General features: G+C 43.5%; 1 protein-coding gene across 6 annotated transcripts in view; it reads right to left on the bottom strand.

The window, feature by feature from the left end:
- SGCZ (sarcoglycan zeta) overlaps window positions 1–27,598 on the bottom strand; it is a 1,585,391-nt gene that overhangs the window by 33,297 nt on the left and 1,524,496 nt on the right. For all 6 annotated transcript variants that reach the window (XM_077477426.1, XM_077477423.1, XM_077477424.1 and 3 more), the window contains one exon: window positions 27,055–27,127. In XM_077477426.1, coding sequence (XP_077333552.1) covers window positions 27,055–27,127 — 73 coding nt within the window. The remainder of the gene's footprint in view (window positions 1–27,054; window positions 27,128–27,598) is intronic.

Genomic DNA, 27,598 nt, shown 5'->3' with positions numbered 1-27,598 from the left:
CTATGAGATGCTGCTCTTTGTGCTTTAGATTTTTATTTTACAGCTTTTTTTAACAAGGCCATATGCCCAATACATTTTAAACTTAGACAAAACCAATGTAAAAAATTTTTTTATCTTTAACTTTTAGATAATATATATATTTTTTTGTTAAATAAAAATATTTTTTTCAGCTTAAAAAAATAAAGAAAGGGCAGTCTGATTTAAATTCACTGGTTAATACATCATGCATAATTAAACTTAGTATAGAAGGCAATGCTTATTAAGCAGAGAACAAAAACACCTTGTCGCCAAATTGTTTTATAGCATACTGCTAAATGACAAAATCCTGTATGACCTGCATTCAGAACATATTCATAGGGGAGAAATCTATTATGCAGGGTGAATTCATCCATGTTTCCATTCAAAAGCTGAAAATGATAATTTTCTTTAAGAATGTTTTTAGATATTGTGAACAGAGCTCTAGAGCCGTCCATTCCTCTCTGACATGCCACTATAACTAAAATAACGACGCAAGGAAGCAAAGATGTCCCTAAGGAATGCACAGAACCTATGTAGGCCAATGTTATTATCATTTCCCCTGCAGCCTGAAACAAAACCTTAGCAAAAATCTAGCAGATTAACTATTTATTAGCAACATTGTAAATAATAATGGGAAAAATATATTTTCTGTATTTATGTAGGGACAACAAGTAATTTACATATTTATGTTGGGATTACAGAGTGATTGTATCAAATCATACCAGTTGATGCTAAAGTATATCCAAAGGCCAAACCATTTTTAAAGTTTTGAATAGGGTGGTTAAGCATTAGAACCTCTGTCAAATTGTATTGCTCTTTGTATCCCTACTGGGGAGATTCACCCTTTATATTTGTCTTAGTTTTCATTGTCACTGGTACACAAAGTAAGGAAATTAAAGAAAAAAGAGATGTCATCAGAGCAGGAATATGGCTTTGGATATACTTTAAGTAGAGTTTAAAACACTTTCAAACATGTAGGCTATATTAGATAGAGTCCAATTAACTTACCAATATGTTTTGTACCCCATAACAGCTGTGCAAGCATGCAGATAACATACTAACATCATGTAGAAATATAGGTACATCATCCCCTTTCACATTAAACATGGCATGTTGTTGCTACTACAGTTTCTCTCACAAAGGGCCAGCATAGTCAAAAGACAGTTAGTTGTATAGCATATTTTGGACTATTTACTATGAGGGACTACATCCCTGAAACATTGGGTATGGTAAAACACTTAAGCCCTTAATCAGTGATGCTGGGTATTGCAATAGAATAAAACAAAAAGGAGGGCAACAGAGAAAAAAAAAAGAAAGGCACTTTATGGAAAAGAGATATTCTTTAACAGGTTATGAATCTAATGAATATAAAAGGAACAATGATAGAGAGGAAAACAAGCAGTCTACAGAAAAAGAGATTGGGAATATAGTGAGGAAACAGAAGGGTTCAAAGCCTTGTGAGTTTATTTTTGATGTCTCTGATTCTGTTGGGAACACATCCATTCACTTCCTATCCTGTGAACACAACATAAAGTAGGAGGAATTTCCTTCAATGTAAGGGAAATACCCCACTTAAATAGTTGTCACAGAACAGGTGTCCACATGAAAGATTTCCTTTCACATCTTGTTCTAGCAACAAATCTTCTATCCCAGAAACAACATTAAAGTGGTTGTTAACCCACTTCAGGTCTGGCATGGATTTTAAGGGGAACTCCATGGCAAATTAAAAAAAAAATGGCGTGGAGTTCCCCCTAAAAATCCATACTAACCCCTTTATCTGAGCACGCAACCTGGCAGGCTGCAGGAAAAGAGGGGGGGACGAGAGAGCGCCCCCCCTCCTGAACCATACTAGGCCGCATGCCCTCAACATTGGGAGGATGCTTTGGGGGTCTGTGACCCCTCAAAGCACCTTGTCCCCATGTTGATGAGGACAAGGGCCTCATCCCTACAACCCTGGCCGGTGGTTGTGGGGGTCTGCGGGTGGGGGTCTTATCAGAATCTGGAAGCCCCCTTTTACAAGGGGACCCCCAGATCCCACCCCCCCTGTTTGAAATGGTAAGGGGGTACAAAAGTACCCCTACCATTTCACAAAGAAAGTGTAAAAGAATGTCAAAAAAGACACACACACCATTGAAAAAGTCCTTTATTAAAAAAAAAAAAAAAAAAAAAAGATTCCAATGGTGGTAATCCACTCTTGCTATCCAGCGATGGATGATCATCTTTCTGGGGTCCAGCGATGGCTGATCTGATCCAGCAACGGGTGATCTCTCCCTCCAGCGCAGCGCATCCATCCATCCTCTGTCTCCACTGGCGGAGACACTGCGGGGATCCCAGAAGCCTGACATTTCTTATATGAGGAGGGCTGGTGACCCCGCTCCCTCTGATGTAACACAGGTTTCCTTTATATCAGAGGGGGCGGGGTCATCCACGTGTCATTGGGCAAGCCATTCCTGCAGAAATGACACTTTCTGGAGGGACAGTTCTAAGCACAGGAAACATGCGCCCCTTTACAGGCATACTATGCACACCCCCCAGGTACGAAATTTAAAGGAATATTACACTTTTATTGTTTCACTTTTCACTGCTCCTGAAAAAAACATCAGTTTTTAAAACTTTTTTTGCATTGATACATGTCCCCTGGGGCAGGACCCAGGTCCCCTAACACCTTTTAGGACAATAACTTGCATATTAGCCTTTAAAATTAGCACTTTAGATTTTGAACGTTCGAGTCCCATATACTTTAATATGGTTCTTCACAAGAAGTTTAGGTCTGTTTGCAGGTTCTGGTGTTGGTGTGAACCGAACCAGGGGTTGTTCGGCTCATCCTTATTGGGGGTGCATTAGAGCGTCCAATTTTCTAGAAGACCAGATGAAATCACTGTTAGATGCAGAGCCCTGATGAAGCATTTTGTGAAACATGTTGGCTAATCCTGCATATCTACACATCTGATTTTCAAGCATTCACTCACGGTCTCAAATATGTATTATGCCTGTGCTGTTTTTTATTCTAGATACTATTAATAAATATATACATAATATATAATAAATATATACCTTTTTATTAAATTGTTGTCTCTGGTGCTTACCTTAAAGTGGTTGTAAACCCTTACAAACCACTTTGACCTACAGGTAAGCCTAGATTAAGGGGAATACATAGACACTGAATTTCAAAAGAGCCAACTTCCTTAAACTGCGAACCTTGCTACAAGATATTAATTGGGATAAAATCTTAGGAACAAAGACCACGGAGGTGAGATAGGTTTGCTTTAAGAGCATATTAAATAGGGGCATTAGCCAGTGCATCCCAGTGGGAAATACATTTAAAAGAGTAAACAAAAGTCCTGGGTGGCTTAACTCCAATGTAAACATGCATATAAACGCAAAGAAGAAGGCCTTCAAAAAATACGAGGCTGAGGGATCATCATCAGCATTCAAACTTTACAAAGAATGCAACTAGAAATGCATTTTCCGATGATACTAAGCTAAGCAGGGCAATAACTTTTCCTCAGGATGTGGAAACCTTGCAAGTAGATCTGAACAAATTAATGGGCTGGGCAACTACATGGCAAATGTGGAAAAATGTAAAATAAGGCATTTGGGTGGCAAAATATGAATGCAATATACTCACTGAGGGGAGAACCTCTGGGGGAATCAAGGATGGAAAAGAACCTGGGGGTCCTAGTAGATGATAGGTTCAGCAATGGCATGCAATGCCAAGCTGCTGCTAACAAAGCAAACAGAATATTGGCATACATTAACCACTTAACAACCGGCCCATAGCCAAATGACGACTACAGGGCGGTTGTTTAACTCTGAGAGGCCGACATATGACGTCCTCCCAGAATTCCGCTCTCGTGCGCCCCCTGGGGCGCACACTCGAGAGCATCCATGACTGCTGGGTCCACAGGACCAGGCGCCTCACAGATCACGGTAAACGGCCGCTCATCGCGGCTGTTTATCACGTGTTCGCTCCGTCAAATGACGGGGTGATAACTTGTAAACAAACCGGCGTCATGTTATGATGCTGGTTCCTCCCTCCCCTCTCTGTACTGACCGGTACAGCGGAGGAGGAAGAGATCCGTGTTAGCAGCGCTGTGGGCTGCATCTGCAGTGCCCACATTGCTGCTCACCAAATTTAACCCCTCAATAGCCTGCCAATACTCTGCAATACCAGCTAATACTCTGCAATGCCAGCTAATACTCTGCAATGCCAGCTAATACTCTGTAGTACCCGCCAATACTCTGCAGTACAATTCCAGCCAATACTCTGCAATACCCTGCCAATACTCTGAGATATCCTGCCATACTCTGCAATACCCTGCCATACTGTGCAATACCCAGCCAATACTCGGAGAAACCCTGCCATACTTTGCGATACCCTGCCATACTCTGAGATACCCTGCCATGCTCAGAGATACCCTGCAATACCCAGCCATACTCAGTGATACCCTGCAATACCCAGCCATAGACTCCGCCCTCCCGCCGCCCTCGGGTGCTTTTTTATTTTATTTTTATTTCAGGCTTCCCAGCCTAGAGGTGAGATTCGGGGTCTTATTGACCCCATATCTCACTGTAAAGAGGACCTGTCATGCCATATTCCTATTACAAGGGATGTTTACATTCCTTGTAATAGGAATAAAAGTGATCAAAAAATTTATTTTTGGGGGAAAAAAGTATAACTAAAATAAATAAAGTAAAATGAACAATAAAAAATATTTTTTTTAAAGCGCCCCTGTCCCCATGTGCTCACATGCAGAAGCGAACGCATACGTAAGTCCCACCCACATATGAAAACGGTGTTCAAACCACACATGTGAGGTATCGCTGTGAACGAGAGTAATAATTGCAGCCCTAGACCTCCTCTGTAACTCAAAACATGTAACCAGTAAAAAAAATTTAAGCGTCGCCTATGGGGATTTTTAAGTAGCAACATTTGGCGCCATTCCACGAGCGTGTGCAATTTTGAAGAGTGACATGTTAGGTATCTTTTTACTCGGCGTAACTTCATCTTTCACATTATGCAAAAATTGTGCTAACTTTACATTTTTTTTAGCACAAAACTGTTTTTTTTCCCCCAAAAAAACGCGTTCGAAAAATTGCTGCACAAATACTGTGCGAGATAAAAAGTTGCAACAACCCCCATTGTATTCTCCAGAGTGTTTGCTAAAAAAAAACATATATCATGTTTTGGGGTTCTATGTAATTTTCTAGCAAATAAATGATGATTTTTACATGTAGGAGAGAAATGTCAGAATTGTCCTGGGTGCTCCAGAACGCCTGATGGCGCTCCCTGCATGTTGGGCCTCTGTATGCAGCCATGCTGTGTAAAAGTCTCACACATGTGGTATTGCCATACTTGGGAGTAACAGCAGAATGTGTTTTGGGGTGTAATTTGTGGTATGCATATGCTGTGTGTGAGAAATAAATTGATAATATGACAATTTTGTGAAAAAAAAAGTAAAAAAATCTTGATTTTGCAAAGAATTGTGGGAAAAAATTACAACTTCAAAAAACTCATTATGCCTCTTACTAAATACCTTGGAATGTCTTCTTTCCAAAAAGGGGTCATTTGGGGGGTATTTGTACTTTTATGGCATGTTCGGGTCTCAAGAATTGAAATAGGCCGTCAGTACTTCAGGTGTGATCAATTTTCAGATATTGGCACCATTGCTTGTGCACCAATTTGTACTTATTTTTACCAAAGATATGTAGTGGTATAAATTTTGGCCAAAATTTATGAAGAAAAATTACTAATCTACTAAATTGTATAACAGAAACGAAGAAAATTTTATTTTTTTACAGAATTTTTTTTTCTTTTTTCTTCTTTTATAGCACAAAAAAAAAAAAACCCAGCGGTGATTAAATACCACCAAAAGAAAGCTCTATTTGTGTGAAAAAAGGACAAAAATTTCATATGGGTACAGTGTTGCATGACTAAGTAATTGTCCTTCAAAATGTGAGAGCACCGAAAGCTGAAAATTGGTCTGGATATTAAGGGTGTTTAATTTCCCAGTGGTCAAGTGGTTAAAAAAGGGGATTAACTCATAAACCGATAATTCTGTCATGCTACAAAAGACTCTGGTCTGGCCTCACCTGCAGTATCCTGTCCAGTTCTGGACACCAGTCCTCAGGAAGGATGTTCTAGAAATGGAGCGAGTACAGAGAAGGGCAAAAAAACTAATAAAGGGACTGGAGGACATTATGAAGAAAGGTTACAAGCACTGAACATATTCTCTCTGGAAAAGAGATGCTTGAAATGGGATATCATTTTAATTTACAAATACCATACTGGTGATTCCACAATATGGATAAAAGTTTTCAGCGAAAGGGAGTTTAATAAGACACATAGCCACTCATTAGAATTAGAAGAAAAGAGGTTTAACCTTAAACTGCGTAGAGGGTTATTTACTGTAAAAGCGGCAAGATTGTGGAATTACCTTCCACAGGGTGTGGTTTCAGCAGGGAGCATTGATAGTTTCAAAAAACGATTAGATAAGCCCCTGAACAACCACATCATACAGGAATATACAATATATTAGTGACATATAATCATACACATAGGTTGGACTCAATGTACTTGTGTCTTTTTTCAACCTCACCTACTATGCAACTATGTAACTCAGGTTCACTTCATTCACTCAACAGTTTTCTACCTCTTTAATATATTAACTCCACTGAATGTCAAGATCTAACCTTCTGACCAGCCTCATACTTAATACTCTTGTTTCCGCACTCTCTACAGATCATAATTGTTCATGATTAAAATGCTGACATGAAACATTTTATGATCAGCTGATATTTTCAACAGATTGCTTGAATTAATGAATACCACCAGTTTGTGTAAAGTACACAAATCAATCTTTTATCAGACTCATTTTCCTCACATCCACATGACCTTTTATTCTATTCCAATAGACTAATCTGTTCTAATGTACAACATGGCTTTAAATATATTGAATAACATGCTATTGCCAATATGCTAAAATCTGAGAAAAATAATACATTTTTACAAGAAGTTAATTCAGTGTTTGTGCGAGTCTGACATTTCTCTTCCCGCCGTCATGAATAATAGATAAGCAAACATTTTGTCCTTCACGGTAAGAAAAGTTCTTTCTTCATAGTGTTATTTTTTTCAAGCATAAAATATGATCAAATGTGTGGAAATTACTGGAATATAGCTTAGAATGTAGATTTCCTTTCAGATTTACACTGATGTCTAGTTGATACAGAAAGATTTCTTATCAGGTAAACAGCGTATGGTATGTTCAGATGTGTTATTGTCTACCAGTTAGGGATGAGCCGAACACCCCCCGGTTCGGTTCGCACCAGAACTTTCGAACGGACCCCAAATTCGAACGAACTTTAGAACCCCATTGAAGTCTATGGGACTCGAACGTTCGAAATTAAAAGTGCTAATTTTAACGGCTAATATGCAAGATACTGTCCTAAAAAGGGTTTGGGGACCTGGCTCCTGCCCCAGGGGACATGGGTCAATGCCTAAAATGTTTTTAAAAATGGCCGTTTTGGCAGGAGCACTGATTTTAATGACGATTAAAGTGAAAAAAAAAGTGAAATATTCCTTTAAATATGGTGCCTGGTGGGTGTATGTAGTATGCCTGTGAAGTGCCACGTGTTTCCCGTGTTTAGAACAGTCCCTGCACAAAATTACATTAAACGGACATAACACCATTTAAAACTGCTTGCGGTTTTAATGTTATATCTGGTTCCTGCAATATGGTTAAAAATCATTGAGAAAAATGGCATGGGTAGCCCTCCCTGCCCATTACCAGCCTATTTGGGTCTTGTACGCATATTAAGGGGAACCCTGTACCCATATTAAAAAAAGGAAATGCGTATGGCCCCCAGGCCCTATATACTCAGAACAGCAGTATACAGGCGGTGCAAACAAGACAGGGACTGTGTAGGTTTGTTGTGTTAAGTTGAATCTGTTTGTAATTTTCAACTGGTACATTTTTAAAGTGTAGCTCCAGTCAAAAAAACTATTTTTAAGCTTTTTGGAAAACATAGGGAAGGGTTATCACCCCTGTATAATTTGTTTTGTCGTCCATGTTTTTTCATCTCACTTGCTGTTGTCTCCTTCCGTTTGCAAGTAGGAGATGTTTGTAAATTGGATGTTTGAAAGTAGGAGCCTGCCCTATATGCTCTGCAGAAATGGCGGAACAAGGTGTTGGTTTTGCCACAACATTGTAAGCCCTGAAAGTGACTCTTGGTGGGCGCTGGAGCGCCCTGCTGTGAACGATTATATCAAGAATTGTAATTACATGCCATTGTTGAACAGTGGTAGAAAAATTTACCTTTGGTGGTTGTGGTGCTGGTGCCACAACACTATAAGTCCTCACCGTTACTCTGGGTGGGCACAGGAAGGGGCCCTCCTGTGAAATATTATATCAAGAATTGTAATTACATGTCCCTGTTAAACAGGGGCAGAAAAATTTGGCCTTAGGCACTGCTGCTGGTGCCACCACACTGCAACCTCTCCCATATACTCTAGTTTTATTGCAGGAATTAGCCCTGCTGCAAAGCATTGCATCAAAAATTGTACTTAAACGCACCTGTTAAACAGGGGCAGAAACATTGGGCCTTAGGCACTGGTGCTGGTGCCACCACACTGCAACCTCTTCCATATACTCTAGTTTTATTGCAGGAATTAGCCCTGCTGCAAAGCATTGCATCAAAAATTGTAATTAAACGCCCCTGTTAAACAGGGGCAGAAAAATTGGGCCTTAGGCACTGGTGCTGGTGCCACCACACTGCAACCTCTGCCATATACTCTAGTTTTATTGCAGGAATTAGCCCTGCTGCAAAGCATTGCATCAAAAATTGTAATTAAACGCCCCTGTTAAACAGGGGCATAAAAATCGGGCCTTAGGCACTGGTGCTGGTGCCACCACACTGCAACCTCTCCCATATACTCTAGTTTTATTGCAGGAATTAGCCCTGCTGCAAAGCATTGCATCAAAAATTGTAATTAAACGCCCCTGTTAAACAGGGGCATAAAAATTGGGCCTTAGGCACTGGTGCTGGTGCCACCACACTGCAACCTCTCCCATATACTCTTGTTTTATTGCAGGAATTAGCCCTGCTGCAAAGCATTGCATCAAAAATTGTACTTAAACGCCCCTGTTAAACAGGGGCAGAAAAATTGTGCTGATGGCATCAACCAGAACCAGAAATGTTCTTCCAACATATCAGCGGAGGAGGAAGAGGATAGACAATCAACATAACAGGACAGTCACTCAGCATCAGCATAGGCAGTCTTGAAGGGATGTGATATTAAAAAAAAAATTATTTGGTTACATCAGCTTCAGGTGCTTGGTAGCTGTGGGTTATCCAAGACTGATTCATCTTGATGAAGGTCAGTCGATCAACTGATTCGGTGGACAGGCGCACCCTGTGATCGGTAACAAAGCAACCAGCAGCACTGAAGGTGCGTTCCGAAAGAACGCTGGATGCAGGACAGGCCAGTAGCTCAATTGCATACTGTGCAAGCTCTGGCCAGTGATCCATCCTCAAGACCCAGTAAGCCAGAGGATTTTCGGTGGGAAAGGTGTCCAAGTCTGACCTTGCCCCTAGGTATTCCTGCACCATGTAAATCAGACGCTGGTGATGGGTGCTGGAACCGATCATACCTTGGGGCTGCGGACTAAAAAATTGTCTGAAAGCATCAGTCAGACGGCCACCTTCTCCACCGCTCCTTCTGACCAATGCCTCAGCAACACGTTGTCCAGGACCAGGAGTTTGTAACCTCCCAGTCTCTGGGAACGCGTTGCACAGACCTTTCTTCAAGGCCTCCCGGAGATGTCTCATCCTCTGCTCCCTCTGCGATGGCAAGATAAGGTCGGCAACCTTACCCTTGTACCGTGGATCAAGGAGAGTGGCCAGCCAGTAATGGTCCCTCTCCTTGATCCGAAGAATACGAGGATCCTTCCGCAGGCTTTGCAGGATCAGGGAGGCCATGCAGCGTAGGTTAGCTGAGGCATTCGGTCCGGAGTCCTCTGGGTCACTAAGGACAACATGATCCGCAGCTACCTCCTCCCAGCCACGTACAAGTCCACGTGTTTCTTGGGACTGTAAATCATCCCTACAAGACTGCTGCTGCTGCTGCTGCTGATGCTGAGTGCCAGCCTCCACCTCCATGCTGACACAATCATCCTCCTCCTCCTCTTCCTCCTCCTCATCCTCTTCCTGTGTGATGGGTGGCACAGCAGGAACACTGTCTGGATAAAGGGGGCCTTGAGAGGCAAGGAAGTCCTCCTCTTGCTGCCTCTGTTCTGCCTCAAGTGCCCTGTCCATTATTCCACGCAGCGTATGCTCTAAGAGGTAGACAAGAGGTACAGTGTCACTGATGCATGCACTGTCACTGCTCACCATCCTTGTGGCCTCCTCAAACGGTGACAGGACAGTGCATGCATCCCTGATCATGCCCCACTGGCGTGGTGAGAAAAAACCGAGCTCCCCTGACCCTGTTCTGGTGCCGTAGTCGCACAGGTACTCATTGATGGCCCTCTGCTGCGTGTGCAGCCGCTGCAGCATGGCCAACGTTGAGTTCCACCTGGTGGGCATGTCACATTTAAGGCGGTTCTTGGGCAGGTTCAACTCCTTTTGGAGCTCAGCCAGCCGAGCACAGGCATTAAATGATCGGCGGAAATGCACACAGACTTTCTTGGCCTGCTTCAGGACATCCTGTAAGCCGGGGTACCTGCCCAAGAACCGCTGCACCACCAGGTTAAGGACGTGAGCTACACAGGGCACATGGGTCAGTTGTCCCTGTCGGAGGGTGGAGAGGAGGTTGGTGCCATTGTCACAAACCACCATTCCTGGCTTAAGCTGGCATGGCGTCAACCACCTCTCGGCCTGCCCCTGCAGAGCTGACAAAACATCCACCCCAGTGTGGCTCCTGTCCCCCAAACAAACCAGTGCAAGCACGGCATGGCATTGTTTTGCCTGCGTACTTGCGTAGCCCCTGGAACGCCTACGAAGCACCGCTGGTTCTGAGGACAGAGCACTGGAAGAGGCCATGGAGGAAGAAGAAGAGGAGGGGTGGAGGAGAGAGGTGTGTCACAACCAATAGTAGCATTTTGGAGGCGTGGTGGCGGAACAACCTCCAACACTACTGCACCTTGTCCTGCATCCTTCCCAGCAGCCAGAAGAGTGACCCAATGGGCCGTGAAAGACAGGTAACGTCCCTGTCCATGCCTGCTGGACCATGAGTCAGCGGTAATATGCACCTTACCGCTGACCACCCTGTCCAGCGAGGCAAGGACATTGCCTTCCACATGCCGGTAGAGAGCCGGAATCGCCTTCCGTGAGAAAAAGTGGCGTTTGGGGACCTGCCACTGAGGAACCGCACATTGTACAAACTCACGGAAGGGGGCCGAGTCTACCAACTGAAAAGGCAGCAGTTGAAGTGCTAGCAATTTAGCCAAGCTAGCATTCAACCGCTGGGCATGTGGATGGCTGGGAGTGAACTTCTTTCGCCGGTCCAGCAGCAGGGGCAGGGACATTTGCCTGCTATAATCGGACGTGGGTGTACCGCTAGCAGAGTTCCCGGAAGCACTTGGCTGTGACACACCTAATTCTACACCTTCATTACTCTCAGAGCAGGTTTCAGAGAGGACTGAAGGTCTAGTGGGGTTGGAGATGCCAGCTGATGAGGAGCAAGGAGAGGTCCGCTTTGTTCTTTGGTGTGGGTCTTTGAGGTACGCTTGCCAACGAGCTGCATGGCAGGTCAACATATGTCTGGTCAAGCATGTGGTGCCCAAGCGGCTGATGTTTTAGCCACGCGAGATACGCTTGAGACATATGTTGCAAATAGCAGCGGTGCGATCTGATGCACTCGTCTCAAAAAAGGCCCACACCAAAGAACTTTTAGAATAACGCGCATAGGCAGCGTCGTGCACAGGCGGAGCTCTGCGGTGTGATTCAGTCGGTGTGCTGCCCCTAAGCTGGCCCCCGGAGGGCATCCTGCCTCGTTGGACATGTGCCTCCTCCTCCTCCTCCTCCTCATCCTCTCTCCATCCAGGCACCCACGTGGAGTCAGTGCCCTCATCATCCCCTCCCTCTTCATCGCTGTAGCAAACCTGGCAGTATGCTGCAGCTTGTGGAACATGACTGCCAGATTGCTGTCCTTCTTGAGCATCCCCTCTCTCTGTGCTCACGCTACTGCCTTCCTCTAGCTGAGTGTCATCATCAGAGCCCACAAAACACTGGGCATCCTCCTGGAGCATGTACCCAACACTGTGCTCAAAGAGTTCAGGAGACTCCTCAGGAGGAACGTGGTGGGTCTAGGGAAGGAGTCACTGATGATGACATTGAGCGGAGGGAAGATGATGCGTTGGCAGCTGCTTTGCTAGTACCCTGAGACTGGGTGAGAGAGGATGAGGAGGATTAAGAGGGCTTGGTCATCCACTCTACCAAGTCGTTGGCATGTTGCGGCTCAACATGTTCAGCTGCCGAAAAGAAGGACAAGCGTGTCCCATGGCCATGTGCTGATGACAATGCACCGCGTCCACGACCAGCACTGTTGTCTCTAGACACAGAGCCTACTTGCCCTCTTTTATCGGCTCGCGCCTGTCTGCCTCTCCTTGCTGGCCTTCCAGACATGGTAATGGCCTGAAGGGAGTTGGGTAAAAAAGCAGTTGGGTAGTGTATACTGTGCTAGAGGCACACAACACCCACTAACTCCTGCAGATGCCTTTATTATAGAACACCAGAGATAAAGGGGTATATACAGATGTATACTGTGCTGTGCTGGAGGCACACACAACTTCCAATAACTCCTGCAGATGGCAAGTGGGCTCAAATAGAGAAGAGCTATGTAGGTGGATATAGCGGTATGTACTGGGTACAGAGCACGCAGACAGCACGCACTAGCTCCTAACACTACGGACTGCAAGCTCTATTATAAAAGATAGATCACTAGCTATATAGGTGGGGTGAATATAGCGGTGTATACTGCGGTCAGGGCACGCAGACAACAACCACTACACAACAGCAAGATCCAAAATCGGCCGAAAACGATCGGTGTGTACTGTGTTGAAGGTACACAGAACACCCACTGCTTCAGACGCCAACACACTACACAAGGCCGCCGCGCTGGCGGCCTTATATAGTGTGGGGCGTGCACTACACAGCCTGAGTTATGATTGGCCACAGGCATCCTGCCTGTGGCCAATCATGGCTCTCCTCGCTGCTGGCGCTGCGATTGGCCAAGCATGCGGGGTCACAGTGCATGCTTGGCCAATCATGAGCCAGCAATGCACTGCGCCATCGCAGTGCATTGTGGGCCGTGAGCGCCACACGAATTTGGCACGAACGGACCAAAATGTCCGGACTTCGCCGAACGGACGAACAGCCGATGTTCGAGTCGAACGTATGTTCGACTCGAACACGAAGCTCATCCCTACTACCAATGAAACATCTCAACTGTTTCTATATTCATACAGAAATAAAAAACTGCGCCAATCCTATACTTAATTAAATAACAAAAAAAATAGTATCAGAATATGTGGGTAATTATCATTAAATGATTATAGCAATCAAATAAACACCTTAAGTGCATAAAAAACACAACAATACATAAAGGAATAAAAATATCACAAACAAAAATCCAATCGTAAAAAGTTCATATGTGAGTCCAGATAAGCGTTTGTGGCACCACAGTGATTCAACACAATCCAAAAGCGCATAAAGTGCCCGTCACCGTATATTGAATGCGCTTACCAGAAAATATATAAATTAGAGCGTTTGTATATAGTCGATGGGTCCCATCAAAAGATATCCTCCTTTTTAGTGGGTCAGCACTCCATCTCATAATAGTACTCTCCAGATATTAATCTACTCCGTGGTCCCAATAGGGAGCTCTCCTCTGCTACCAGTTCCAGCAATGTCACCTCTATACGTCTCTCGATTCACATGTGCCTTAGCACCTGTTTGTATTTTACATCACTTCCTGTCCTCAGACAGGAAGTGATGTAAAATACAAACAGGTGCTAAGGCACATGTGAATCGAGAGACGTATAGAGGTGACATTGCTGGAACTGGTAGCAGAGGAGAGCTCCCTATTGGGACCACGGAGTAGATTAATATCTGGAGAGTACTATTATGAGATGGAGTGCTGACCCACTAAAAAGGAGGATATCTTTTGATGGGACCCATCGACTATATACAAACGCTCTAATTTATATATTTTCTGGTAAGCGCATTCAATATACGGTGACGGGCACTTTATGCGCTTTTGGATTGTGTTGAATCACTGTGGTGCCACAAACGCTTATCTGGACTCACATATGAACTTTTTACGATTGGATTTTTGTTTGTGATATTTTTATTCCTTTATGTATTGTTGTGTTTTTTATGCACTTAAGGTGTTTATTTGATTGCTATAATCATTTAATGATAATTATCCACATATTCTGATACTATTTTTTTTGTTATTTAATTAAGTATAGGATTGGCGCAGTTTTTTATTTCTGTATTTCTGTTGGGTGTTATATCACATTTATTGCTGCTGCCTGCTTTATATATAGTTTACTTGTTCTCACGATTTTTCCCCAGCGCAGTATATTTTTTTCCGTTTCTATATTCATACTAGATCATATAGGGAACACAATTCTCTGGGGTAGTGTCATTTTTTTTTTCTGATTAAAAACGTAGAAAGTTTTTTTTCTAACTAGAAAAATTAAAGGCAGTTGGAAAAAAAACATCGGTAGTAGGCAGAAATGGACCAACACTAATAGCCTATTCATTTTTGTGAACTAACAAACATTATAATCTGCCTTAAAGTGGTTGTAAAACCCTCACATATACCCAGTGAAGTGAATAGCCTCAGATGTTATCGCTTAAACAATAGAGGCAAAATCTTGCTGTGGGGACATTTGTTCCAGTGCCTACTGTCTAAATTCCCAAACACACGGTCCGAATGTCGGGTGGCAGTCGGCCCATGTGTAGTACAGCCAGGCCAACAGGAACTGACCATTCAGGTAGCTTATGTTGATGGGGCATGACCAAAAAAATCTGCCGACCAGCTCCAGGTCAGCGCTCTCAGCCAATGTCTGAAAGCACTGACCGGAGTGTTCTTGCGGGGGAGCCATCCCCCTGTCAGAACGCAATATGATGTGCTAACATTGCATTATTAGTATAGCGGCTCTGACCTGAGGTGGCCATTTTTTTTTCCGTTCAGCATGCTGGGTTGAATAAAAAAAAACAGCTGAATGTATTAGGCTTTACAATCCGATGTTAGTACAGCTATTTCCATTGCTGTTCTACTGTGTTCTGACAAGGGACACCGCCAGAACACTCCGGTCAGCGCTCTCAGCCATTGGCTGAAAATGCTGATCGGTAGCTGGTCAACAGACCTTTTTTGGTCATGCCCATTTGACAGAAGTCGTTTGAGTGGCCGGCTTCTGTTGGACCGGCTGCTGTACACATGGGCCAAATGTTTAATAGAAACCAGCTGATGCCGCCCAACATTTGGCCAATGTGTACTGGGCTCAACAGGGGATTTCCCTTACTTAGGAGAGATTGTCTCTCACTTTTTGTTTATCCATGACACATAAAGTAAAGTAATTGTCCATAATGGGACAAAGATAAAGTCTGAGGCTGGGTTCACACCTATGTGAATTGGATGTGGTTTCCATCGCATCCAATTTGGATAGCAGGAGAGTGTGACCAGCTCAATATGGAGCCAGTTCACACATCTGTGCAGTGGCTCTAGTGCGAATTGCATAGGAGCCCTGTGTGTCTTTTGGTCTGCTTCAGGTTCGATTACAGTCCAAAATTCGGGCTGAAATCGGACCTGAAATGGTGAATGGAGATGCACCGGACTCCTGCTGTGAGATGTTAGGGATGGGCGAATGGTTGCCCGAGCATCCGTTCGGGCTGAACTTTGGTTGTTCGAATGTTCGGCGAACATCGGACATTATGCGATGTTCGCAGCAAATTCGAAAGCTGCAGGACAACGTTAAAGTCTATGGGACACTAACATGAAAAACCAAAAGTGCTAATTTTAAAGGCTTATATGCAAATTATTGTCATAAAAAGTGTTTGGGGACCCGGATCCTGCCCCAGGGGACATGTATCAATGCAAAAAAATGTTTAAAAAAATGGTTGTATTTTGGGAGCAGTGATTTTAATAATGCTTAAAGTGAAACAATAGAAATTAAATATTCCTTTAAATATAGTATGCCTGTAAAGTGGCACAGTTTTCCCATGTTTAGAACAATATCACAGCAAAATGATATTTCTAAAGGAAAACAATCATTTAAAACTGATCGCGGCTGTAACGAACTGTCGACCCTTCAGGTCTGGTATGGAAATTAAGGGGAAGCTTGCACCAAATAAAAAAAAAATTGCGATGGGGCCCTCCTAAAATACACAAGAGAAAAAAATTACTGTGCTCCTAATCTAAAAGATTAAAAAACAAAAACCCAGTTATAGCTGCAGCTACCAGGATGTGATACACATCCAAAATACAATGCATATAGAGACCAAAATTAGCTGTGCTACCTACCCCCACTGAGGCTATTACTGTTTGTGCACGGAAATTAAAATTAATCAGATAATTCCAATAGATTAAGTGAAATCAGCTAGAACAATTCATATACAATCAAAATTAAGTGATAAATGCTCAAAAATGAAATATGATTAAATTAATATAGTGATTAATAACAGTTGATGATATTCAAAAAGTGAATAAATAATTATTAATGAATAAATAAATTCATTAATTATTGACTATAAGTAAACTAATTTAAATTAATTATAATCAATAAACAATTATAAATAAATACAGTGATTATTAATTATAATTAAATAAGATAAAAAACCAGTGACAAATTAATAAAAAATTATATCCATAAAGAAGGTGAACCAGTGAACCACAACCAATGAGAAAAAAGTCCAAACAAAAAGTCTTTATAATGGAAGAGATATCTCTTTAAGAGGGTGCCAGTCAGCCATGTGATCCACCTTCACCAAGCCAGAAACCCGTGAGTCAACAGTGGGAATGCACGCTTACCAGAAAGCGGTATGTAAACGGTCATTGAATTTGTCACTCGAACTGCACCAATCCTGACTCCTATTGCTGAAACAAAACATAGCAGTAAAAAAGCATGAAATGCCGGCCGGCATGCGAAAGCCCATTCAGAAGGCCAACGTAATTGCGTCAGCACATCTGGACCACCCGACGTACGTTTCGTCCTAAGGTGACTTCGTCTGGGGTATGGTCTTTTTTGGACTTTTTTCTCATTGGTTGTGGTTCACTGGTTCACCTTCTTTATGGATATAATTTTTTATTAATTTGTCACTGTTTTTTTACTATCCTTTACTATGAGGAGACTGGAGCGAAGCCGATTATGGCTTTGTTCCAGTTCCTCCCCAGCAGCCGGAGGCAGCGGAATGTGAATCGGTGCTCCCGATCGAGCGGGAGCACCGGTAACAGCGGCGGGAGGCCCTTATTGTCCCTTATTTTCACATCCATGATTGGGTCTGAATTGTTAGTAATCAGTAGGTCTAGTAACGCTTTGTTTCTAGTTGGTGCTTAATGTGCACCAAGTACAATCTGACCCATGAAATTGCCCTGCAAGACATTTAGGAACTGGCAAGCCTTAGACGAATGCGTGGTTTCTTCTGCCCAGTCTATGTCTGGATAATTAAAATCTCCCATTATGATGACACTTTCCATCCTTGCAGCTAATCCAAATTGTGATAGGAGGTCTGTCTACCTCTCTTCCCTCAGGTTGGGGGGCCTATAGCATACTCCCAGTATTATTTTCTCTTTGGTTTCCACCTCCTCCCTAGCTCACTGTCATCTTTCACATTCACTTGTACATTATTGTTGATATACAGGCATACCCCTGTCCCTTTTTTACCCCCTCTATCCCTGCGATAAAGGGAATACCCTTGAATGGTTGCCGGCCAGTCATGAGAGCTGTTGAACCAAGTTTATGAAATTCCCACAAAATCTAAATCCTCCTCGTACAACAGTTCTCATACACTAGTTCTAGTACACATGTTACTGTCAGGAAAGGTTTCATCTGCTGGTTGTGCTGTCAGATCTTTGGACCGCAGTACTGGTGTCCACCAGCTGGTGTCTTCCAGCAGTCTGGAGCCGACATCAACCTCAGGAGGTGTGCATATATACCGGCAGATGCTCACACATTTGCCTTGGTGTTGTTCCTTGAGCCCTGAACTGTATTTGCTATCCTGAAACCTGTATTCCCGTAACCTGTACCTTGCATCCTGGGTTCCTGAACCATGCTTCTATCCCTGAACTAATGTTTTGCAGACTAATCCCTTCCTTCTGTTATCTCACTGTACCGTCCTGTTCCCTGTTCTATCTGATTTATCTCCCATGTATAACCTTGGCTTGGTTACGTTTATGATTATATCTTACACTTGTATATACGTTTGGTTTGGAGAGTTGTTATTGTGTGTCACCGTAGTTGGTTGCTCGTTTACTTTATTGTTCATCGCATCAGAGGTGTGTTTACTTTGGTGTATTACTTATCCTCATAATAAATCATATTATTACTTTATATGCGTTTGGTCTTCCCTATCGCAGTCCACACATTTCTGGTCATGCTGGTTCATGACATAATACCAAGTGGCTGCTTGGGAAGCCACCGTTGTTCTCTTCTGGCTAACATACATCCAAAGGAAGTTACTTATTATTCTCGACTGGTGACAGACGATGGAGAATACTGCTGTCAAATATTTAAAGAGTGGGCCAGTGACCAGTTAATAGAGTGTATCTGACTAGCTCATTGCCTAGTTGATCAGGGCCATATCCAGGCCTGGATTTACTCCCTTTGCCGCCCCAAGGCAGGGTCCTTCAATTCTGCCCCACACACACACACCACCACCATTCTCGTCCTTTATCGATGACTGCTACAATAGATCAATTAAAAACATATCTCCACACACACGAACACTGAAAATAACTGGCTTTAATTGTACAGACTGAAAATACTCTGTAATGCAGAAAATGTCTTTTAAAGATTATAGCAGTAAGAAACTCCTTGCAATTTTTTAGTTCCAACTTTTGGCAAACTCATCGATAATATCTTAGTAAGGGTACCCCTGATGACGTCAATCTGTGACGAAACGATCGTCGGGTAGATACGTCTACATCTCGTGCTATTTTTATCTGCTTTAATTTATATTTTTGCTAGCAATTCCTTTCGTTCATTTTTATACGACTCCATTGAGTCATTTGTATCTTTCAACGTCTATTTGGTTGGAAAATAAAGTACACGTGTTTTAGACTTTATCACACGATTGGGCGCTTTTTTCCTTTTTCCATCCATTTGGTGACACGCCAACTTGAACATTTTTCGAACGGACCGGAACGGACGACGTTCAAGGAACACCCGAAGGTGTGGGTCATTCTTTACCTTCCTATCCGGAAAGGTGATTCGAGTCATCCATTCACACGAGGAGTGTCGGAGGAGCGATCTTGTCCGATCCCAATCGTTGGGGAGTTCGTATCTGCGCACACTAAAGGTGGTTCTGGTAAGCCTTTACTACTTACTCAAATTGTACAGTGAAAGAATTTACGTGGCCAAGCACCTATACCAGTGATACCTGGGACCAATTTTAAAGCTTCATTCACGTTCAACTATAAAGTTTCATTCACGTTCCACTTAACGAACTTATATTTTCATATGTATGGGGCCTTGTAAATCACTTCATTTATTCCAAGCATGGGATTTGTTTTGATCTGTTTTTCAATTTTGTTGTTTATTTTTCTCACTTAATCACAAGTTTGTGCTTCACAGCATCCAGCTGTAGTCCAAATAATTATTTGTCCTTCTAAAAGTGTTCTTTTGGTTTAATAACCCATTTTTTGTTTATTGCACAATATGCACATGTGTATTGTTTGTCATTGTTGTTTTACTTTTTGGAAACATTATCTTTGAAAGTTTTTTCTTGATTTATTGTTTCACTACATTCAGTCACGTGTTATATATTAAGCGCTGCACTGTTTTCCAAATATCTTAGTAAGACAAAGTATTTAAATGTTCTGACTTAATGGCAAGTAAAGCTAAAGTGTTCAGTCTTTCTTGACCCAAAGATGATCGTAATTAGTTCTTTATGCAAATACTTTTCATTCATTTTATGCACCACAGCGCATATAAACAGTATGCATTTTGCACCACACTGCTCAGCACGCAGTGGCACTGCTGTAGTGTGAACAGGACGCATAGCAAACAGTTGTTTTCTATTGCCCTTGTAGAGACCTGTGTTTTGCTAGTGCAGAAATCTCAGACCCCCTTTTACATCAGTTTCTTCAGTCCCCCCCTTAACATCACATCACAGACCCCCTTTTACATTAGTGTCCTCAGTCCCCGCTTTACATCACATACCCCCTTTTACATCACGACCCCCTTTTACATCAGTGTCCTTAGACCCCCCTTATGTCACATACCCCCTGCCTCATCACAAACCCGCATCACAGACCCTCCATCACAGACTGACCCCCCATCACAGACTGGCCCATCACAGACCCTCCCATCACAGACTGACCCCCCAAATTACAGACCCCTCATTACAGACTGACCCCCATCAAAGACCCCCATTACAGACTGACCTGACCCATAGGAGACCCCCATCATAGACTGACTCCCCATCAGAGACCAACCATCACAGACTGACCCCACCACAAACTGGTCCTGACCCATCACAGACTCCCCATCACAGACCCTCTTAAATCACAGACCACTCATTACAGACTGACTCCCCATCACAGACCCCATTACAGACTGACCTGACCCATAGCAGGCCCCATTCATAGACTAACCCCCCCATCACAGACCACCCATCACAAACTGGTCCTGGCCCATCACAGACTCCCCACCACAGACCCCCATCACAGTCCTCTCTCAATAGCAAACTCCTTTACAGCACAGCACTCCCCCTCCCCAAAGAACCCTACCTTATTCACACAAGACACGGAGCCTGGACAACGAGCATGACTTTTCACATTAAAAGTGAGTGATTTATTGCTGGGACCGCCCCCAGCTGCCTAGCAACCAATCACCCACTTCTTAACTTAAAAAGTCTTGCCCTTTGTCTAGAGTGGCCGCGCTTCATATTTTGTGTGGACAGGTAGTGTGGAGAGGGGGCAGTGCAGTGATATTAGAGAAGGCACAGACCTGTCATGCTGCTATGTTAGTGCAAGGGTGGCTGAGAAGACGCCGCCCCTACACCACTGCAGCCCCGAGGCCTGGCCTCGGTGGCCTTGTGGTAAATCCGGCCCTGGCCATATCCTGTTTGATGATGTTCAGCCTCTGATTCAGGTGTGTGCAGAGCTAGCCTGTCCAGTACTCCGAGAGGCAGTGATGATCTTTCTCCACCCTTCAGTTTTGATAAGGTTGAGTCTCTGGTGTGGTTATTAGAGGATGACCTGGTTTGTTTATTTGAGCATTATTCCTCCTGTTCTTAGCAGGTGTTATCAGTGTATTAACGCAATGCAGTCCCTAGACAGGCAGTATGCAAGCTGAATTTTGTTCAATCTTTACTACAGGCATGGTCAGATCTATTACACTCAGCCTCAGTCAGATTGCAACAGCCCATTCCTGCTCCCAGAGACCTGCTTGCTCAGTGGTCTCTTTCTCCATTACCCATGGCAACCACAGTCACAGCCCAATATACCCTCCTACCAACTTAATATCAGTATCCTTTTTCCACTTGCTGCACCTATCCTGCCTTTAACCTATCTCTCTCCTTTCTACTGCCTGTAGCAATTCCACAAAGATCCCCTTTAGTAACTGCTTCCTCTTTCTTACCAGCTTCTCTCTTCCATCAGCTACACCCCCTATTTACAGCCCTGTAGTCACCTATAAGGATTCAGTGGCTTAAACCAAAAAGAAACCAACGTTTTTTCCAACCTGTACAATCCTGCCATTATCCAATCCTGTCTCCACACCAGCCGATCTGCTCCATCCTGCTTCCACCCCAGCCAATCTGCTCCAGCCTGCTTCCACACCAGCCAAACTGTTACAGCCTGCTTCTGACCCAAATAACCCTGCCAACCTTCTGCCTGCTGTCCGGCCTGATGCTCCAATATTTGCTGTTCAGCCTGATGTTCCAGTGCCCATGCTCCTGCCAGATGTTCTGGTGCCCACGGTCCAGACTGATGTTCCAGTGCCCACGGTCCAGCCTGATGATCCAGTGCCAATAGTCCAGCCTGATGTTCCACTGCCCATGGTCCAGCCTGATGTTCCATTATCCATGTTCCAGCCTGATGTTCCAGTGCCTACAGCCCCGACTGATGTTCCGAGGCCCATGTTCCAGCCTGATGTTCCAGTGCCCACAGTCCAACCTTAAGTTCCTGTGCCCATGGTCCAGCCTGATGTTCCATGCCCATGATCCAGCCTGATGTTCTGGGGCCCACGGTCCAGCCTGCTGAGCCAGTGCCCATTTCCTAGCCTGATGTGCTGGTGCACGTTTCCTAGCCTGATTTGCCAGTGCCCATTACCCAGCCTGCTGGGCCAATGCCATTGCCCAGCCTGTTGAACCAGTGCCTGTTACCCAGCCTGCTGAGCCGGTGCCCATTAACCAGCCTGCTGAGCTAGTGCCCCTCACCCGGCCTGTTGAGTCAGTGCCCGTCACCCAGATTGCTGAGCCAATGCCCATCACCCAGCTTGCTGAGCTGGTGCCCGTTACCCAGCCTAATGGGCCGGTGCCTGTTACCCAGCCTATTGAGCCAGTGCCCGTTACCCAGCCTCCTCATACTGTGCTTGCTGAATCAGTTTCTAACACCTAGCTCACTGCTGCTGCCCATCCTTTTGTTCCAGGGCCCATGTTTCAGCCTGTCGCTCCAGTGCCCGCTGCCCAGCCTGATGTTCCAGTGTCTGCGGTCCAGTCTGATGACCCAATGTCTGATGCCCAGCTTGATGATCCAGTTTCTGATGCCCAGCCTGATGTTCCAGTGCCCATTGTCTGGCCTCATGATCCAATACCTGACGTCTGGCTTAATGATCCAGTTCCTGATGCCCGGCCTGATGTTCCAGTGTCCGCTGCCAGTCTGATGTTCCAGTGCCTGCTGTCCAGTCTGATGATCTGATGCCTGATGACTGGCTTGAGAATCCAGTTCCTGACACCTGGCCTGATGCTCCAGTCTCTACTGTACGGCCTGATGTTCCAGTGCCCGCTGTTTGTCCTGATGTTTCAGTGCCTGCTCTCCAGTTAGATGATCCGATGCCCGATTTCCAGCTGTATGTGCCTCTACCTGCTGCCCAGCTTGATGTGCCTTTACCTGTTGCCCAGCTTGATGTGCCACTGCCTGCTGCCCAGCTTCATGTGCCTCTGCCCTCTGTGCAGCTCGATGTGCCTCTGCCCACTGCCTGGCTTGATGCCATGGACTTTTTACAGCTGCAACTAGTTGGAGCACCCGGAGATCGCTCCTTCGAGGGGGGTACTGTCAGGAAAGGTTTCACCTGCTGGTGGTGCTGTCGCAGTACTGGTGTCCACCAGAAGGTGCTTCCCTGCAGTCTGTAGCTGACATCATCTTCTGCAATCAGGCGTCACCTGAGACTGATTGCAGGAGGTGTGTATATATACCCAGAGATGCTCACACATTTGCCTTGGTATTGTTCCTTGAGTCCTGACCTCTTTTTGCTATCCTGAAACCTGTATTCCTGTAATCTGTACCTTATATCCTGTGTTCCTGAACCCTGCTTTCATCCCCGGACTCCTGTCTTGCAGCATGATCCCTTCCTCCTGTTGTCCTCTCACTGTCCCGTCCTGTTCCCTGTTCTATCTGATTGATCCTCCGTGTATGGCCCTGGCTTGGTTACATTTATAATTATATCTTATATCTTACTCCTTTATATATGTTCAGTTTGGAGAGTTATTATTAGGAATGAGCCGAACAACCCCCCTGCCCCCCACCCCCGTTGTGGTTCGCAGAAAAACATGTGAACAGGCAAAAAATTTGTTCAAACAGGCAAACACAGTTAAAAGTCTATGGGACATGAACATGAAAAATCAAAAGTGCTCATTTTAAAGACTTATGGGCAAGTTATTGTCAAAAAAAGTTTTTGGGGACCTGGATCCTGCCCCAGGGGACATGTATCAATGCAAAAAAAGTTTTAATAATGATGATTTTAATAATGCTTAAAGTGAAACAATAAAAGTGAAATATTCCTTTAAATTTTGAACCTGGGGGTGTCTATAGTATGCCTGTAAAGTGGTGCAGGTTTCCCATGTTTACAACAGTCCCTGCACAAAATGACATTTCTAAAGGAAAAGTATTTAAAAGTAGTCGTGGCTATAATGAATTGTTGGTCCCGGCAATACACATAAAAGTCATTGAAAAAAAAGGCATGGGATTCCCTCACAGTCCATTACCAGGCCCTTTGAGTCTGGTATAAATATTAAGAGGAAGCCCAAACTAAAAAAAAAAAAAAAAAAAATGTGTGGGGTCCCCCAAATTCCATACCAGGCCCTTCAGGTCTGGTATGGATATTAAGGGGAACCCCACCAAAATAAAAAAATGGTGTGGGTCCCCCTTGAAAGGGGAACCCCCGCGACAAAATGTAAAAAATGGCATGGAGGCCCCCCAAAAATCCATACCAGACCCGTATTTGAGCACGCAATCTGGCAGGTCGTAGGAAAAGAGAGGGGGATGAGAGAGAACCTCCTTCTCCTGAACCGTACCAGGCCACATGCCCTCAACATGGGGAGGATGCTTTGGGGTAGCCAACGGACTGTGTCCCCATGTTGATGGGGACAAGGGCCTCATCCCCACAACCCTTGCCTGGTGCTTGTGGGGGTCTGCGGACGGGGCTTATAGGAACCTGGAAGCCCCCTTTAACAAAGGGACCCCCAGATCCTGGCCTCCCCCCTGTGTGAAAAGGTAATGGGGTACAAATGTACCCCTACCATTTCACAAAAAAAGTGTGAAAATTGTAAAAATGACATGACATGGCTTGGGGACAATTTCTTTATTAAAAAATAAAAAAAATAAAACTGTTCCACAAAGTCTTCTTCTTCTTCTTCTCTTGCTCTGCCGACAGACTGAAAAAGAAAAAGAAAAAAACGCAATCGACCCGCCTCCATGGGAGGCACCCGCCGTAATGACCATCCTCTCAGCTGACAGCTCTTTTATAACTGAGGGTGAGGCCACACGGTGACATCACCGGATGCCCCCCCCCCCCTCTGATGCACGGGGACATCCTTTTGGCTTCCCGTAGCATCAGAGGGGGGCAGGGACACAGGACAGGTGGTTAAGGGAAAGGTCTAAACTTGGTTAAGAGAAAGGTCTAAGCCGTTCAACTTTATGAAAAATTATGTGACCTGAAACTGATATCCAGCTTCTGATCTGCAGAGTGACCAGTGCTGGAGGCTTCAATTGTTATGATAGTTTACCAATGTATCTATGAGTTGTGCATTACCCCAAGCATAGCTTTACCACAATGGTGCAAAAGCATTTTCACTTGCTTCTAAGGAGACATGGGAGCACAAGCTCAAATTAATTGAGCCTACTCTATACTGACTTCTTTGTGAAGTAAGGAAAGAACAGATATCACATTTTTCTCAATCTAACCTTAATTTTAATTATTAATATTTGAAAAAGATAATTCTTCTCTATTATCCACACAATTCAGGGATATATCATTTTGGATAATGAATCAGTGTAACAATAATCAACAATAAATCATGAAACATCAAATTAGCTAGCATAATATAGATGCATTGTGCTGTGTTTATTACAGGTATTTTATAGTATTTTAATGATATACGCATTAACTGAAAATGCAAGTTTTTGATCAAATTAGGAAGATAGCTTAAATGAAATAAACATTACCAATCACTCAACCAACATAAAAATTTAGAAGTCATAATGATACAAAGAAAAATATAAAAATAGCTCTTAGTAATTAGTACTTTAAACATTTTTTACAACTTTTATATGAATATATTTGAAAATTCTTCCACATTGTACATATATATATATATATATATATATATACAAAAAGAGAGAGACAAGTTGGGACATCTCGGCCGTGTCTTATGCTGCGTACACATGACCGGACTTTTTGACGGACTTGGCCACACACAATCACTCCAAAAGTCAGACGGATTCGAACGTGATGACATAGAATAAGGAAGTTCATAGCCAGTAGCCAATAGCTGCCCTAGCGTTGGTTTCAGTCCATTGGACTAGCACACAGACGACTGGATTTTTCCACCGGACTCGAGTCCGTCAGAAAGATTTGAAGCCAGTTTTATTTCTAGGTCCACTGGACTATTGGGAAGAAAAATTCTGCTGGAGCCCACACACAATTGGATTGTCCGACGGACTCTAGTCCATCGGAAAGTCTGATCGTGTGCACGTGGCATTACTCTTGCTGTAGAGATTCACATCTGATGTGGTACTCTCGCTTTCACCAGATATAAAACAAAAAAATGGAGATACAATCTCAGTTTCTATTCAAAAGCATTTTACTTTAGTTTGGATGCATATAGCAATAACGACTGCACAGTTTCGAACAGGAACTCCATCCTTCATGCAACTTGATGAAAGACAGAGTTCCTGTCCAAAAACTGTGCAGTTGTTATTTGTATATGCATGAAAACTGAAGTAAAATGCTTTCGAATAGAAACTGAGCTTGCATCTCCAATTTTTTGATATATATATATATATATATATATATATATATATATATATATATACATCCCAAGAAAGTCTTAAACTTTATAGTACAGGTTCTCTGTAATCAATAGCATGTCAGATTTTAATAAACCATGTGACATTCTATTTATTTAGTATGTGATTTACAGCATGAGCTGAGGCAGAATAGATAGCTCAAAGGTTAAACAGACCATAACTCATATATGAGCAGTATGACAGCAAGCACAGCAGCAAAAACAGTCACCTGTACAGACCCTTTGCCTAATAACAATACAGGGTATATTAAACATAAAATAAAGCTGTAGACAGGTTTCGCTATTAGGAAACAAATTCATATTTCCTGTACATATTTCAACATATATTTCCAAATATACCTGAGGTCTTGTGAAGGTCCTGCTCTTATATGAGGTGTTTCCACAGAATGTCCAAACACAGCTCCTTCTGTTCCTAAAAAAAATAATTATTCCAGTGTTAAACTTGTTAATAGAAATCATTTTCTGACTCAGACTTAAAGCAGAACTAGGCCATCCTATCCTTTATAGCCAAGGAAGCTGCCATCTTAGCCTCTGTTTGATCTTCTAAAAGATAAAAGTCAGGCACCAGAGCATCTTGCAGTAATAATTGCAGACTTTATTTTAATCCATCAAGACATAAAGGAATCTTTTTCTACAATCTATTTTTTGTAGGAATGGATTCCTTTTATGTATTGATGGATTAAAATAAAGTCTGCAATTTCTACTTCAAAATGCTCTGGTGTTGGACTTCTATCTTTTATAGAATGTATGGATGGTATGTACAGCGTTTGTTGTGTGGGATTGGGGTTGAAGCACTAAAACTTTTGTTTCTGTTTGATTTGAATTTGCTATTGTGTTGCACATGTGATCAGTAAGGATGAGCCGAACACCCCCCCGGTTTGGT

Source organism: Lithobates pipiens, unplaced genomic scaffold, assembly GCF_037356315.1.
Source record: "Lithobates pipiens isolate NorthernLeopardFrog02 unplaced genomic scaffold, aLitPip1_a1.2 Scaffold_13, whole genome shotgun sequence".
NCBI lineage: Eukaryota > Metazoa > Chordata > Amphibia > Anura > Ranidae > Lithobates > Lithobates pipiens.
Note: the sequence above shows the minus strand (reverse complement) of the source record. Positions and strands in the feature narration are given on the sequence as shown.